A 16,851-nucleotide genomic window follows, 5' to 3' on the forward strand; every position below is an offset into this window, starting at 1 on the left:
TTTGCAGAGTCCATTTTTCTGGGGGTGGGGTTTTGAGACAAGGTTTTTCTGTAGGTATCCCTGGCTATCTTGGACTCACTTAGTAGACCAGGCTGGCCTCAAATTCACAGGGATCTACTTGCCTCTGCCTCTGCAGTGCTGGTATTAAAGCATGCGCCAGCACCACATGGCTTTTTTTTTTTTTTAGACAGGGTTTCTTTGTGTAGCCTTGGCTGACCTGGACTCGCTTTGTAGACCAGGCTGGCCTCAAAGTCATAGAGATCCTACTGCCTCTGCCTCCTCAGTGCTGGGGACTAAAGGTGTGTGCTACCCCTGCTGTGCAGAGTCCACTCGTAAAGTACATTTCAGTTCTTAGCTCCTGGTGGCCTCATTTCTTGCCTTCATTCTACAGGCTCTGATGTGACAGTCCAACTGAACACAGCTGACCTCAGGCTTGTATTCCAACTACCCTTTGGTTCACACACCAGAATGTTCCTCCAGGAAGTTGCCAGAGCCTGCCCAGGTAGGTAAGAGCCAGGTTTTCTTGAGAAGGCTGTGTTGGCTGGAGGCACTGGCCTACCCTCTCCAAAGCTGACTTTCCAAACCCACTAGGATAATATACCTCCCTTTCTGCACCATCTGGAGGCTGTTGTCATGGAGTCACAGTGCCCTGGGCTGCCAGCCAACCACTGTGTTTGCTTTTCCTTTTTGAGATGAGGGTCTTGCTTCCAATTCCTTATCCTCCTGCCTCAGCTTCCTTCCTTTGTCCTGGCATTATAGGCAAGCGTCACCCCATCTGGCCAGCATTTGCTTTCCTGTTTTGGGTTTCTAAACCTGAGTGTTAACTGGGCTGTGACCCTCAGGATTCAGGGCAATTCCAAATGAGCTGGGAGGTCCAAATTCTCCACTATCCCATAGCTACAACTGTAATGTTCAAGTCATGAGACCCCCCCAAAGACCACCAGGAATCAGTCGGATGCAAATCACGCAAGGTCTTGTTTATTTTAAGCTCAGAGCCTGGACTGTCAGCCCCCTTATGTGGAGGGAAGACAGCGGCCCCTAGTGCTATGGGAACAGGGTTTTTAGAGGAAAAACTGCAGGGAGGGGCGTGTTCTAAGCCATTTCTAAGCCTTGCTGTTACATGATAGATCAGAGGGGTCCAGAAATGTTGTCTTTTAAGCTGATTGGCTGGGGGACCAGGGCTAAGTAAGGGGACCAGGGCCAGACTCCAGGGGGGAATTTTTCGTTTGTTCTAGTCACTGTGACCCATAGCTCTGATTGGTAAGCCCCAGGTGCAAGCTCCAGGAATGGTTACTAGCTGTATGTTTGTAGCTCTCCCTGGAAACTCCAGTAGGGGGTGGGTTGTCAAATTCTCAGGCCCTGAACACAAAATGGAATGGCGTTGGTTTGGTCTCTACACAACCAAGAGAAGTCTGTCAAGTGGATTCTGATTTCAAATCCTGCTCTGTTCCCCAATGCAGCTGGAAAAAAAAAGTATGGCTTTGGCCCAGCAGAGAGAAGTTAGTGGCCATTTAACAAAATTTGTTAAGCCAGGCGTGGTGCTGCGCACCTTTAATCCTAGCACTTCAGGAGGCAGAGGCAGGCAGATTTCTGTGAGATCCAGGCCAGCCTAGTCTACAAAGCAAGTCCAGGACAGTCAGTGCTGTTACACAGAGAAACCCTGTCTCGAAAAACCTAATATATATATATATATATGTATATATATATATACATATATATATATATATATATATATATATATATATATTTTTTTTTTTTTTTTAACATGGGAGGTCAGCCAGGCAAATGGAGGACAGTTTGTATACCAAGGCTCAGTGACAGAATATGCAAATTCATGCTGCCAGCTGCTGGGGTTCATGTGCTCACCCAGTGCCATTATAGAAGAGTATTTTTAAAGCTAGTGTCTTGTCTCTACAGAAACACAGAGCGGTTGTCTCCTATGACAACTGCCTATGGGGCGTGCTCCAAGCAATTGACTACGTGTGTCAGGAAGGTGACTGGCTTTGGGGTAAAAGGAAATCAGGTCAAGAATTATAGAGCCTTGAATGGCTAAGGAGTTTAAGTGCTATTCTATAAGCATGGAAATATGCCTCTAAATCATAAAAAATAAAGATTTATGATTGTTAGAAGTGGTTGCAGACAAGGGTAATACTACTACTAATTATGACTTAGTGTCACTAACATGGAAATCTGCCAAATCCAAACTTTTTTTGTTTGCTTGTTGATTTTTTTCCAAGACAGAGTTTCTCTGAATAGCCCTGGCTGTCATGGAACTGCCTGCCTCTGCCTCCCAAGGGCTGGGTTTAAAGGCATGCACCACCACCATCTGGCTCATTTTTTTTTTAAAGACAAGATCTTTTTTTTGTTCTATTTTGTTTTTGTTTTTGTTTTTGTTTTTTCGAGACAGGGTTTCTCTGTGTATCCTTGGCTGTCCTAGACTCACTTTGTAGTCCAGGCTGGCCTCGAACTCACAGCGATTCGCCTGCCTCTGCCTCCCGAGTGCTGGGATTAAAGGTGTGCGCCACCACGCCCGGCCTTAAGACAGAATCTTATGTAGTCCAGGGATGCCCCAGACCTGCTGTGTAGATGAGGGTGACATTGAACTAACTCCTGATCTTCCTGCCTCTCAAATTTGAGGAGTACAGGACCAAACTTATTTACTTACTCCCTCCCCCCTTTTTTTTTTCTTGGTTTTTCGAGACAGGGTTTCTCTGTGTAGCCTTGACTGTCCTGGACTCACTTTGTAGACCAGGCTGGCCTCGAACTCACAGTGATCCACTTGCCTCTGCCTCCCGAGTGCTGGGATTAAAGGTGTGTGCCACCACCATCTGGCTACTTTTTTTTTCTTTTTAAAAAGATTGATTTTAGGGCTGGAGAGATGGCTCAGAGGTTAAGAGCACTGGCTGCAGCTGCTCTTCCAAAGGTCCTGAGTTCAATTTCCAGCAACCATATGGTGGCTCACAACCATCTATAATGAGATCTGGTGCCCTCTGTTGGCCTGCAGGGGTACATGAGGCAGAGCACTGTACACATAATAAATAAATAAATAAATATTTTTTTAAAAAAAAGATTGATTTTATTTTTATATATGAGTGTGCTATCTGCATGCATACTTGCAGGCCAGGAGAGGGCATAAAATCAAATTATAGATATCTGTGAGCAACCAAGTGGTTGCTCAAGACCTCTGGAAGAGTAGTTTCTTAACCTCTGAGCCATCTTACCAGTCCCTTTTGTATTTTTCTCTAGGCAGGGTCCCATACAAGCCAGCTTTGAAATCACTATGTAACCAAGGACAAACTTGAGCTCCTCCTATCTCTACCTCTCAAGCCCTAGTGTTACAGGCCCGAGCCGCCAGGCCTGGATTTTATAGTGCTGGGGATCAAAACAGGGCCTTGTGCGTGCTAGACTGACTGGTACTCTACTGAGCTACCGTCCCATCCCTTTCATTGTTATTTTCATGAGAGTTTCATGTAGCTTAGCTGGCTCTGTAGCTGCTTGGTACATAGCCAAGGTTGGCCTTGAACTCATGATCCCCCTGCTATAATTATGGGTGTGTACTACCTCCTAGAAGGTTTTTTGTTTTGTTTTTTTTTGAGTGCCAACGTTATACTGCAAATGGAAAATGCCACATCATGACATTGTTTTATGGAAGTTATTAAACATTGTACATGAAGTATGCATGAATTTTGCATTTAAACTTGGTCCCCTTTCTAAGATGTTGTCAGCATGCCCCAAATATCCTAGCATCTGAAGTCTGAACCCTTCTGGTTCAAGTAAGGGGAGTAAGAGAGATTCAGTCTGTCAAGACAAAAAGCAGGCTCTACAGCTACATAGCCCCTTGAGTCTGACCAGTCCCCAGCAGTGTGCAAGCCACGCCTCACATCTATGAACTAGTTTCTCCTCTTCCTCCTCCTCTTCCTCCTCTTTCTTGGGGGGAGGTTGAAAACAAGAGTCTCTCTCTATAGACCAAGCTGGCCTCAAAGTCACAGAGAACCTCCTGCCCCTGTCTCCTGGTTCTAGGGTTAAAAGTGTGTGCTGCTAACCCTGGCCTGTTTTTGGAAATAAAAAAACAAAACTGATGAAAATGGCTAGCACATAGAAGCCAAGAAAATGCTTCCCCCCTTTATACCTTATACTTGTAGAGAACATGTTACAGGTTTATCTATCTACCTATCTATCTATCCATCCATCTATCTACCTATCCATCCATCTATCTATCCATCTATCTATCTATCTATCTATCTATCTATCTATCTATCCATCTATCTATCCATCTATCCATCTACCTACCTACTTACCTATCTATCTGGTTTTCTTTCTTTCTTTTTTTTTTTTCTATCTGGTTTTCTGAGACACAGGGTTTCTCTATGTAGCCCTGGCTGTCCTGGAACTCACTCCTGACTGTGCTGGCCTCAAAGTCAGAGATCGACCTGCCTCTCCCTCCTGAGTGCTGGGATTAAAGGCATTTAACAGCAAGCCCAGCTGCTGCTTCCTCCTCCCTCTCCTCCCCCTCTTCTTCCTCATCCTCCTCCTTCTTGTATTTTCTTTTTCTTTTTCTTTTTTTTTTGTTTTTTTGGACAGGGTTTCTCTGTGTAGCCTTGGCTGTCCTGGACTCACTTTGTAGGCAAGGCTGGACTCGAACTCACAGCGATCCACCTGCCTCTGCCTCCCAAGTGCTGGGATTAAAGGCGTGCGCCACGACTGCCTAGCTTCTTCTTGTATTTTCAAGACAGGGTCTCACTACATAACTACATAGATCTGGGAGTTCTGGAATCACTCTGTAGACCAGGCTGGCCCGGGACTCACAGAGACCCACCTGCCTCTGCTCCCAAGTGCTGGGATTAAAGGCATTCACTACTATGTCCTGCTAGCCTCTTTTCTAAGACAGTTAATCCTTACATGAGCTTACAAGGTAGGTGTTATCAGTGCCTCTTTCTGTACATGAAGGAGCTCAGGCTTGGTGAGGGTAAGCGCTCTGGCTGCCTGTATAGCTAGCAAGCTAGCCGACAGTGGGTGTGTCCCAGATGAGACCAGGATTGGCTAGGTGTTCTCTGATCCACAGGCTCTGCTCCAGAGCTTCTGTGCCTTTTTTTTTTTCCATGTAAAGAGTTCGGAGGAGGCTTCCTGGAGGAGGGGATGTTGAAGCCTGGAGTATAAGGAAGAGCAAGCAAGCATTTCCCCCTTCCCCCCAGTCAGGCAAAAAGAAGGAGAGAGGGCCCTGTGGCCAGGGGAGGAGCGGTCAGCGGGACTGAACTTGGATAGGCGTGGAGAGAGCTGAGCCAGCGAAGCTAGCCAAAGGCAGCTCCTGAAGAGTAACAAAGTACAGAGAAGCCTGGACTCTGCCCCGTAGCTTGTGGAGAGAACTTCAAGGAGTTTCTAAATGTTCCCAGCAAGCTGTGAAAGCTTGAGAAGCTCCTCTGGCCACAGGTGTGGAAGGCAGTGAGAGCCTGGAGCAGTGGCAGCACTAGAACAGTAGGAAGGTATGTGTCATGGCGGCTCAGACCTAAGGAATAGGGTTTAGGGGCCGGATAGTTGGCTCAGCAGTTAAGAGCCCTGGCTGTTCTTGCAGAGGCCCTGGGTTTGACTCCCAGTACCTACAGGGCAGCTTGAAACTCTCTGGAACTAGTTCTAGGGGACCTGATGCCCTCCTTTGGCCTCCTCGGGTACCAGTATATGTTTGGTGCACATGTGTAGATGCTGGCAAAACATACATTCACATCCGTTTTTAAAAAATGAGGCTTAGCGCTGGGTGATGGTAGCGCACACCTTTAATGCCAGCACCAGGGAGGTAGAGGCAGCCACGTCTCTGAGTTCCAATGTAAAAGTTAAAATTCCTCTACATTTGAGGCCAGCCTGGTCTACAGATTAGGTTCCAGGACAGCCAGGGCTACACAGAGAAACCCTGTCTCAGAAAACCAAGGGCGGGGGACACCTTAGACCAGGGATGTGGCTGTGGGACTGGGGAAGAAGGGAAGTGAGATCATTCAAATGACACCAAAGGTACCATGGGGGCCATGCGTTTGGGTTGCGTTGACAACTTGATTCCAACTGATTAGAACAGTGCCTGTACATACTAGACGTGAAGAAGACATTTGCTGAGCAGATGAAGAGAGTGTGGTTGTTACCTGTGGTCGGTCAGGCGCTGGGCTGGGTGTTTCCAGGTTCTTGGCCTCTTATCCAGAGACTTGAAAAGAAGGGCTCACACAGATTCACAAACGAAGCAAGCTAACTTTAGTGGAGCAAAGGTATACTGCAAGTTATAGAGGGAGACACTGTCAAGATTGTCAGTGGGCTGCCTGAGTGAGGGTCCTCAAGGGTCCCTGGCTTAGCCTAGTATTAGAAGTTAATTACATTTATTTATTCTATTTCGTTAATTTAATCCTATTATGCATAGGCATGGTCTATAATAATAACAATAGTAATAATATTTTATTAAAAATATTTTTAAATTTATTTTTATGTATATGAGTGCTGTATTTGCATGTATAACTGCATGCCAGAAGAGGATATCAGATCGCATTATAGATGGTATAAGCCACCATGTGGTTGCTGGGAATTGAACTCAGGACCTCTAGAAGAACAGTAAGTGCGCTTAACCACTGAGCCATCTCTCCAGCCCAATAGTAATAATCTTTTATTTTTTTTTCCGAGACAGGGTTTCTCTGTGTAGCCTTGGCTGTCCTAGAATCGATTTGTAGAGCAGGCTCTCGAACTCACAGCAATCTGCATGCCTCTGCCTCCTGAGTGCCGGCATTAAAGGCGTGTGCCACCACACCTGGCATATTCTTTAAAAGATTATTAGAGGACACAATTTTTCCTAACTGCTCACGCAGCCAAACTAGTTTCAGCTGGGTCAGCCCTTCCATCCTTCATATACAGATCCATTGGGGGATACGATTAAATAGACAATTGTCTAAAGTTGGTTGCTATCTGAGGCAGGGAAGCTAACACTGTATTTCAGAGATGGAAATAGGTGTAGCCCATACAGGTAGGAAGTTATGGTGGTTCTGAGGTTGCTAGGGGCACTGTTCAGAGAGGTGTATGTGTGTGCACGGAATGCGCAAGTGAAGGAATGAGGCAGCCAAATGAATTATTACAAGAGGTGTGTGCACCCCTACCCAGGTCTAGCCAATGGTCAGAACATTCTCCACAGTGGAGAGTGGGATATGACTTTCTCACATACTCTGGTGCCTCACCTTTGACCATGTCCCCTGGAGGGGGAGACCTGGTGGCACTCAGAGGAAGGACAGCAGGTTACCAAGAAGAGACTTGATACCCTATGAGCATATACAGGGGGAGGTAATCCCCCTCAGGAACAGTCATAGGGGAGGGGAATAAGGGGAAAATGGGAGGGAGGGAAGAATGGGAGGATACAAGGGATGGGATAACCATTGAGATGTAACAAGAATAAATAAAAAAAAAGAGGTGTGTGCGTGTGTGCGTGTGTGTGTGTGTGTGTGTGTGTGTGAGAGAGAGAGAGAGAGAGAGAGAGAGAGAGACAGAGAGACACAGAGAAAGAGAGAGAGAGACAGAGAGACAGAGACAGAGAGACAGAGAGAGACAGAGAAAGAGAGACAGAGAGAGAAAGAGAACACAGAGAGAGATTGCTTGGGCTTGAGTGTCTGTCTTGCAGACCTGTCACCTGCTCTTTTTTGGGGGAGTCGACCCCTTGCCTGGGGTAACCAGCAGGGAAGTTCTGTAACAACACTTATTTCTCTGACCATCACGTCAGGACTTCTTTTTTTTTTTTTTTAGTTTTTTGAGACAAGGTTTCCTCTGTGTAGCCTTGCCTGTCCTGGACTCACTTTGTAGACCAGGCTGGCCTCGAACTCATAGCAATCCACCTGCCTCTGCCTCCCGAGTGCTGGGATTAAAGGCGTGCGCCGCCACCACCGCCCTGCTATCACGCCAGGACTTCTTTAGGAAGGGACCTGGGTGACAGGAACAGATCCTTGGATCCCTTCCATATGAAGGGATTAGGGCCCTGGATGAGGCTCCAGCTGAAGGACCCAGGCTGTCCTCATTCACCTCCCCTGGCTAAGACAGGTGCCTTGGCCAGGACACCACAGGTAAAGACACTGAAACCCACAGGATGCTACAGTTTCTGTTCAGACCCCAGCTCTGTCACTTCCCATATGTGGATGGGGATGGCTCTTCTACTCCTTTAGACTTCAGTCTTCCAATCTGTCTGGTGGAAATAGGAGGATAAACTTGCCTTACCTAATAACCTGAGGGTGTAGGGACCAGATGAGGCTGGGTGTGGGCTAGTAGAAAGTAACGTTGAAAAGAATTTGAAAGCAGTGTCCAGCCAGGCCACAACCCCAGGGCTTGAGCTTAGGTCTCCTTGGTATGACGTCCTTGCAAACCCAAGTCAGTTGGAGGAGCTGGTCCATGCAGTTCTACAGGCTGAGCAGGCAGGGCAAGAAAGGGTTAGCAAGAAGGGTTAATGCCAGGGGTTGGGAGTCAGAAGCAGAGGTTGCTCAGGAACTTCTGGAGGGGAAGGGGTGCCCATTAGGTTAGGATTATGAGTAAATTGATTTCTGATTTCTGTGGGTTTTTGTTGTTGTTGTTGTCGTTCACAATCTTCTTAGGAAGCTTCCTAAATGTTGGCATTACATGAGTTTAGTAACCCAGGCTGATCCTGAGTTTCTGATCCTCCCAATTCTACCTCTTGAGTTCTGGGACTACAGGTCCCCCCCCAGCCCCAGATCAGTTTTATGTGGCGCTGGGTATCAAACCCACAGCTTGGTGCATGCTAGGCAAGCACTCCTATCCAGCGCATCCCCACGTCCTATAGGGTTGGTCTTAATAGAATGTTAAATAACATGAAATATAGGTTATTTCTAGTTTGTCTGGAGTGGCCCGGAGTTTGCAAGTGGAGCATGGGAGGAGGTTAAATCCCCCAGCCCACTCTTTAGTGCTGGCATCAGCTTAAGTCTCCTACTTTGCCACTCCACTTCGTGACCTTGCATTTAGCCTTTCTGAACTTAGTTGCCTCCTCTATAAAAATTACTCCCTACCTAATAAAGTTTGCTGGATAATGAAGCAGTCCTGCTTTAGGAGAGCACTTTCGTCTTCACTTCTGTTAATAGCTTTTGGATTTCAGATCCATGCTGAGCAAAAGGGAAGCGGGCTTGGAGAGTCTCCACCATACACAACCTTACAAACCCGTGGCTCAGTCTGTACTCCATTGTCCCTCCCACAGGTTTCGACCCAGAGACGCGGGATCCCGAATTCCTGTGGCTGTCTAGATACAGGTGCTCCGAGCCAGATGCCCAGTCGCTGGAACCGCGCGAGTGGAACTCGGACCCGGGTACAAGGAGCGGGTTCACGCGCATTGGAGGAGGCAGGTATCAGTCTCGGAATGCCTGGCGATGATTGGAGAATGTTTTGCCTTAGGGGCCCTGCCTACATTCTGCTTTGGGGCGGAGCTACGGAGGAGCGGGAATTTCTATTGGCGGAGGAGATGCAGGGGCGGGCCTGTGCGAGAACGGAGCGCGCGGCGGGCGGCGGGATGAAGCGCTTGAGGAAGCAGACTGGGAAATGTCGGCGGGCGGCGGCTCTCGGGAGCGCGACTGTGCAGGTTGGGCGGTCGCTGCGGAGCGGGGCTGCGGTGTCGGGCCTTTGGGAGGACTCTGGCGGGTCGGCAGATGGCTGCGTGGGGCGAAGGTCGTGGGGCGAAGGTCAAGGTCTTGGCTATCGGCGCGGGGGGGTGGGGTGGGGGATGCTGTGGCTCAAGTTCTGCTGGGAAGTTACTCTCCGCCTGGCGTGAGGGCTACAGGCCGGGAATCCCGAGGCCGAGAGGTTAGGGAAGCCTCGTCAGTGGCCGGGTGTGTGACCTCGGGCTGCTTGCTACTCCTCTTGGCGTTTCGGTTTCTCCAGCCGAGGTAGTTCCTCCGCCCTGGCCTTTCGAGGGTGGGGAGTGTCTGTGGGGGTGTGCGCGACTGTGACAGAATTGTCTTCTTCGGATGAGGCGCGGTGTGTGCTGGCGCTCCCTGTGCTCCACAGCCGCTGGGACAGCGTGGCCTGTGCTCGTAGCTGGAGTGCAGGGGAGCCCTGCCTACCGTGAGACTGGAGGCCCTTGGGGATGAGGTTACAGGTGAACCCAACTCGGTTTTTGCCATTTGTCCCTTAGTGGACAATGTGTAGCACAAAGGCTAATTGTTGGATACGGTATTGTCCTTTGCAGGGGGAGAAAGAGGCTCAAGGCTCAGATTTGGGTCAGCCCTGTGATTTAGGGCTCCCTGGCGTTTGTTTTTCCTAGGGTGCTGTCCGTGAAGCACCAGACTTCTGAGGGCTTTGGCGCAATCACTAGTACCCGTTTGTACCACACCTGCGTGTCCTTTGCTAGCCTGTCAAGTAGCAATGTCAAGTATGGGCCAGGACGTTTGCAATTATGAGGCTTGACAAGTATATGAGGAGTGGGGTGAGGTGACCCGTTGGGCAAGAGTTTGTAAAACGAGAGGAAACTAGGCAGCAGAGGACTTCCTCAGTCTTTCCTTCCTAGAAACTACCGCAAGGCGCCACCGGAGCCCCCGATGGTGGTGCAGATAGTGCGCATCTTTCTTGGGCTTATCTCAGAGTTGACTTGCACAGCTGTTGCTTCAGTTTCCATGTCCTTCTGGTTTGTGGTCCTGGGACTGGCGAGTGTTGAAGATTAACATCCTCTCTTTGCCCTTTAAAAGAGGCATCCAGAAACGCAGTTAAAGTAGAGAACAGGCCCAGTGGCAGCTCAAAGAACTGGGTCCCGTCTTCTGCCCACATGCCAGAGCTGAGCTATTGGGAGTTTTTTTGAGCTTCTAGTGGAGAGATCTAGACCGAGAGGAATCAGGGCAGCCAGCTCTGGAAAGAGTCATCTGCCCCGGGGTGAGAAATGTGCATTGGTCGCAGAAGCATTCACTTTGCTTCACAAAGGAAAAACTGGCCCGCGTGCTGCAGAGGGGTTAGTGTCAAGATTTTGCTTTGACCCTTAATTTAAAAGGGTCATCCTCGTCACAATGCCTAACAGCGCGCGAGATTATGAGAGTAACTGTTAAATTGCTGCTGTCGAAATTGGAAAGAATGGTACCAAACCAAGCCCGCACTTCTGTTTGGGTCATCTCTGGCCTCAACAGACATCTGCCACTTCCTTAAGAGATGGAAGGAGCATTTGTGCTACCTGTGGATGCACCAGTACATCCAGCCCCAGCGGAAACTTAAGTAGTGGATTTTGGTTCCTCCCACGTGTAGGCCATCAAAATACCCACTTCTCCAAAACCTGGGAAGCCAACCCAAGGCAAAAACGCTGCTTCCCAGTGCTGTTTGTAGCCAGGCATGGTAGCAGATAGATGTCTGTAATCCCAGCAGTGGAAGCAGGAAGAATAAGTGTTGAGCATCATCTTTAGGTAAACTAATGAGCTCAGTGCCCGTGACACCATCTCACTCAAACAGCAACAACAAAACCCCAACGGATTAAAAAAACAAACATAAGCAAACAAGCTGTTCTTCAGGAGCTGACATTCTGACGGCGAAATGTCTGCTCTAGTGTATAAAAACAGCTGAGAGGACACAGGGCTAATCTAGCAGCATGATGGTCCTTGCAGGGTGAACGAAGGCATCTTGAAGGTCTGGGTGTTTGGGAGGGTGAAGGGAATCTAGTTTTCATCCTCCTCTTTTGCCTTGTTAGTAGAGGAAGATCTCACTTTAGTGATGCTTAGAGTCCCAGCTGGACTCCAAGAGTGCCAAGATGAGGCTGGGGAAATGGCTCAATGAGTAAAGTACTCGCCTTGCATGTACAAGGACCTGAGTTCTTATCCCCGGATCCCATGTAGAGCCAGGCACCATGTCATGGCATCTGTAATCCAGGATGCCTGTGGTGGATGGGAGGTGGGGACAGGGCAATCTCTGGATGCTCAAAGGCCACCTACCCTCCTGCTGTATTCAGGGACGAACAAGGGACTTTGTCTCAGATGAGGTATAAGGTGAGGATACTGCATATACACATGCAGACTCATCTGGAAAAGAGTTCCAGGGTGGCTTGGTGGGGCTGTAGTAGGAAAACGAGGTAGAGCTAGTTTCTCCCTAAGTCTGTGTCTTTAGGGTCACAGAGGTGTTGGCGCTGGGCTGTGGTACGGAATCACAGTGGCTGATGCACTTGGTTTCTGGAGAGTTATGGTCTTGTTTTGGCTTTAGACTGGATGCTGTTTCAGACAGTAGCTGTTCTGCTTTGTTGCCTATTTTATTGCTTTTAACTATGGGACACTCTTTCCTTTCTTAATAAGAACAGAGTGTGGCTTGGGAGAAATGCCTCATTATCAGGTCTGGTAACCTAAGGGCTTCTTAACTCAACAGACTTACTGCGGATGCTGCATGGGGCTCAGTACTGTCCGAGTTTTTCGTAAAAAGTTCACCAGCATTTCATTCTGGGTTCATGGCAGAGACCTGGAGTTGTATTCTGGAGGATTCTGAGCCATACATGGGAAAGGAAACAACTGAAGTCTCATAGGGTCACTTAACCAAATGGCAAAAACTAGAAAAGGAGCTAGAGTCCAGCAAAATGACTCATGGGTAAAAGCACTTGCCACGAAGCCTGATGATCTGAGCCTGACTCCTGGAACTCATGTGGTAGAAGGAGAGAACTGACTCTCACAGGTTGTCCTCTGACTGCCACACATGCACCGTGTCATGTGTGTGCCTACTCACACCACACACCTATTCCCACACATAAATTCATAATAAGTAAAGGAATAAATGTAATTTTAAAAACCAACAAAGTGGTAATAACTTTTTTTTTTCCAAGACAGGGTTTCTCTGTGTAGCCTTGGCTGTCCTGGGACTGGCTCTGTAGACCAGGCTGGCCTTGAACTCACAGAGATCTGTCTGCCTCTGCCTCCCGAGTGCTGGGATTAAAGGACTCTGCCACCACTGCCCAACACATTTTGGTGTTTTGAAACAGGTTTTTTTTTTTCTTTTCTTCTAGCTGATTTGAAGTTAGGCAGCTTTTTAGTAGTGCATGCGTGTATTTGTGTGTGTGTATTTGGAGGCCATAGGTCACCTGAGGTGTTCTCCAGGAGCCATCCATCTTGGTTTTTGAGGCAGGATCTCTCTCTTTACCCCCCCACCCCCACCCCCACTTTCCTTCCGAGACAGGGTTTCTCTGTGTAATAGCCCTGGCTGTCCTGGACTCACTTTGTAGACCAGGCTGGCCTCGAACTCACAGAGATCCACCTGACTCTGCCTCCCAAGTGCTGGGACTAAAGGTGTGCGTCACAATGCCCGGCTGAGGCAGGATCTCCTATTGGTCTGGAGTCCTGAGTTGTCTAGGCTGACTGGTTATAGAGGCCCAGGAATCCTCCTGTCTCTGCCTCCCTAGTCCTGGGATCACAGGTGAGAGCCGTCGCGCCTGGCTTTTCACATAGGTGCTGAGGGGTCAAACCCAAAGCAGAGGCTTTCCTGACAGAGCGCTCTCTCTAGCCCTGCATGTTCTCACAGCAGTATGTTAACGAATATTTTCCCCCGGACCCAGGAAGCGAGGCATTAAACTCTGGCTGGCCTGTGAAAGGAAATGACTACTATTTATATCTCAGGGTAGCGTAGAGGGTAACCTAGATTACCAGAGTTGGAGCCAGAGAGAATGGTAGAAAAATAGCCTGTGGCTTGGCTTTCTGTCTCTTTCGTTGGGCTTTGTGTCTGTGTTAAATAAGTAAAACCTGTGTGACTGATGCAGCCGTTCATGGTGGAGAAGATGAATTTGCCCTCTGTTTATCTTTGAGGTGGAAATAACTGCCTATCATGTCCACCGCTGTAGGAAGTTCCGCAGGCTCCTAAGCAAATTAATTTGAGTCACTTGTTTCCTTAAACAAAACAGTACTCACTTTTCTTCCTTTTGCTGTTTCTGTCTTCATTTTTCTTCTTTGCCCCATTCAACCTCTTGTTTCTACAACAGGCAACCCTCCTTAATAATTGTTTTCTTAAGAAAATAGCTGGTTTTGGAAGTCTGCAGTGTCTTGTCTGGAACATGAGAGGTGACCCACAGACGCTCAATTAGGAGTGGAGCTTTACGCAAAGATCCTCAGGGCATGACAGTTCAAGAAGAGGGAAGCATCAGTATTTATTAGAGGGAGGACAGCGCTGGGGCAGAGAAACTGACTCTGTGTGTGTTATTTTGTTATGCTGCCTAAAATACACAGTAACAACAACAACAACAACAAAAACCCAAACAAAAAAGAAAACTAATCCCAACAAAAAAGCAGCTGGGCATAATGGTGCATGCCTGTCATCCCATCTGTCACCAGGCAGGCTGCATAGATCCTAGCTTGCTACTGTGTGCAAGGTTCCAAATCCCCAGCACTAGACAAAAGAGTTTTAAAAAAATCCTTTCCTAACTCTGTAGACTTGACTGATGATCCATATTTGAACTGAAATTAGCAAATATAACCAGGAAGGGACCTTCATTCTTGGTATTTTGATAAGGGTTTAAACAAAGTGTGTGTCTAAGTGGCCTGGATATTTTAAAAATGAGAAACTGTTGCTTCAATAACATTAGTGACCTGTCTTGATTGTTCTTTTCTTTCTGTTTTCTTTGTGTGTGCCTGTGGTGTGTGCCTGTGTGTATTTGTGTGTGTGTGTGTGTGTGTGTGTGTGTGTGTGTGTGTGTGTGTGTGTGTGTGTATGTGTTACACAGATGGCCGTTGTAGGTGTGTGGAGGCTGAAGGAGAGTGTGAAGTCCTTCCTCCATCGCTTTCTGCCTCAGTCTTTGAGACAAGGGCTCTCACTGAACCTGGAGCTTCCCTGGTTTTCTGCTAGGCCGGTGGCCACTGAGTCCCAGCAATCTTCTTGCGCCCCCAGCCCCTTCTTGTCAATGCTGGGCTTACAACATACACAGCCATGCCAGTCTTTTTACATGGGTGTGGGGATCTAAAAAAAAAAAAAAAAAAAAAAAAGGTCCTTATGTTTATCCTCATGTTCGTGCAGAAAGTGCTCTACCTACTGAGCCATCCTTCCCCAGCCCCTTGACTGCTATTCTTACATCTGTGAAATGGGAATAAAAGTTTGCTTCCTGGAAGGAGGAATGCTGACTTCCTTACTGAGGGGTGCTTTTGCCTGGGAAACAGACATTGTACATGCCTACCCAGAAGAGCTTAGATCCTGGCGGTCCCCTGAGCCTATCCCCGTGAGCTTCACATCCCTTCTGCTTTAGCCTTCCAAATCCCGGGATTACAAGTGATGTAGCGTGCTGCTACACTTAGCTAAGTTATACCCACTTCTCTCTCTTCTCCCTTGTTTAGAAACAGAGCTTCACATAGCCCAGGCTCGGCGTGAGCGCCTGAAGATGTCTAAGAACTCCTGGTCCTGGTCCTCTGGCCCACACACACATGCTGGGATTACAGGCCTTGTCATTCTGCCTGTTGTCACAGCCTCTCTTCTTCACCCCACTCTTTCTTTCCTTTCAGTGCGGCCACCAAAAGCCACGGTCATTTGTTTTTGTTTTTTGAGACAGGGTTTCTCTGTGTAGCCTTGGCTGTCCCAGAACTCACTCTGTAGATTACGGCTGGCCTGGAACTCACAGAGATCTGCCTACCTCTGCCTCTCAAGTGCTGGGACTAAAGACGTGCGTCACCACTGCCTGGCCTTCAAGTTGATCATTCTTACCTAGACAATTGCAGTACAGGCCCTCCCCACCCCCACCCTGTGTCTCAGGGTGAATATTGCTCCACACCCCAGTGCCCATGGAATAAGGTTCAGATTCCTAAGTGCTGCATTCAGCCCCTGCACCCTTCACTGCAGCTGGCCTGTGCTCTCACCTGCCCCAGACTCACCCTTGTTCACTCCAAACATTGATTATTGTTTCTGGGTAAAGCCTGTACTTTTCACCTCTTCATTGACTTTTTTTTTTTTTTTTTTTGAGACGGGTCTTCACTATGTACCCGTGGCTGGCCTTGAAGTTACAGAGATCCACCTGCCTCTACTTCCCAGTGCTGTGATTAAAAGCATGTTCTACCATGACCAGCTATGCTGCATTTTGAAAATTTTACTTATTTGCTACACACACATACACCACATATGCATGTTCACATATGCACCATGGAGCAGATGTGGAGTCAGACAACTTGGTTCTCTTGTGGGTCCTGGGGATTAAATTTAGATTGTCCAGTTTAGCAGCAAGAGCCCTGGTTCCATGTTGTTGTTGGTGTTTTTTAAAAAATTAATTAATTAATTAATTATTTTTTTTGAGGCAGGGTTTCTCTGTGTAGCCTTGGCTGTCCTGGATCTGGTTCCATTTTAATAAGCTTGATATTGAACTTTTGAACTTGCTGTTCTTAGCATTTTGTGTCAGTAGGTGCCCAAAAAAAAAAAAAAAGTCTGTCTAAGCCAGCAAGGTGTGGCTCCTGCTTGTTATTGTAAACAGTTGGGAAGAGGAGGCGAAAGGTTCAGGAATTGGAGGGGAAAAGAGAAACCTGCCTTTGGTTGAGCTCAGGAAGCTGTGCTAATTAAAGTCTTCACAAGCAGCGTGCCCTTCCCCCATTCTGTACCCTCTCCCCGCTTCCTGGCTCATCCTTCCCACTTCTCTTTCAGCTTTATCACCAGACCACAGACAGTTCACAGAGAGCCCAATGACGAGAGAGAGGCTGGAGGAAAAGTGATGTCATCTCCACTAGGCCATCACCACTGACCTAGTGTCCAGTGATTGGACCAGTGAGTCCTTGAAAGCTTGCCTGGTTGTTTTCAGTTTACGTAATTACATTTGTACAGGGTACAAACCAGATTTTGAATTCAGGACTCAGGACAAAAAGAAATGTGGTTTTGCTGACTGCCTGGTGGGCCCTCTCCTGTAATCCCAGCACTCAGGGAGGCAGAGGCAGGCAGATCTCT

General features: G+C 47.9%; 1 protein-coding gene across 7 annotated transcripts in view; it reads left to right on the top strand.

Annotated features, from left to right (window-relative positions):
* The window catches only part of INPP5B (inositol polyphosphate-5-phosphatase B), a 65,443-nt gene that overhangs the window by 5,789 nt on the left and 42,803 nt on the right, over positions 1-16,851 (top strand). For 3 of the 7 annotated variants that reach the window (XM_084787836.1, XM_084787835.1, XM_084787837.1), the window contains 2 exons: positions 392-502; positions 9,206-9,346. In XM_084787836.1, coding sequence (XP_084643962.1) covers positions 392-502; positions 9,206-9,346 — 252 coding nt within the window. Of the gene's footprint in view, positions 1-391; positions 503-5,331; positions 5,481-9,205; positions 9,351-9,468; positions 9,584-16,563; positions 16,675-16,851 lie in introns of those variants that run through there. The other 4 variants (XM_084787838.1, XM_084787839.1, XM_084787840.1 and 1 more) reach the window with 4 other exon arrangements.

This window comes from Acomys minous, assembly GCF_964271855.1.
Source record: "Acomys minous genome assembly, chromosome: 6".
Taxonomy (NCBI): Eukaryota; Metazoa; Chordata; class Mammalia; order Rodentia; family Muridae; genus Acomys; species Acomys minous.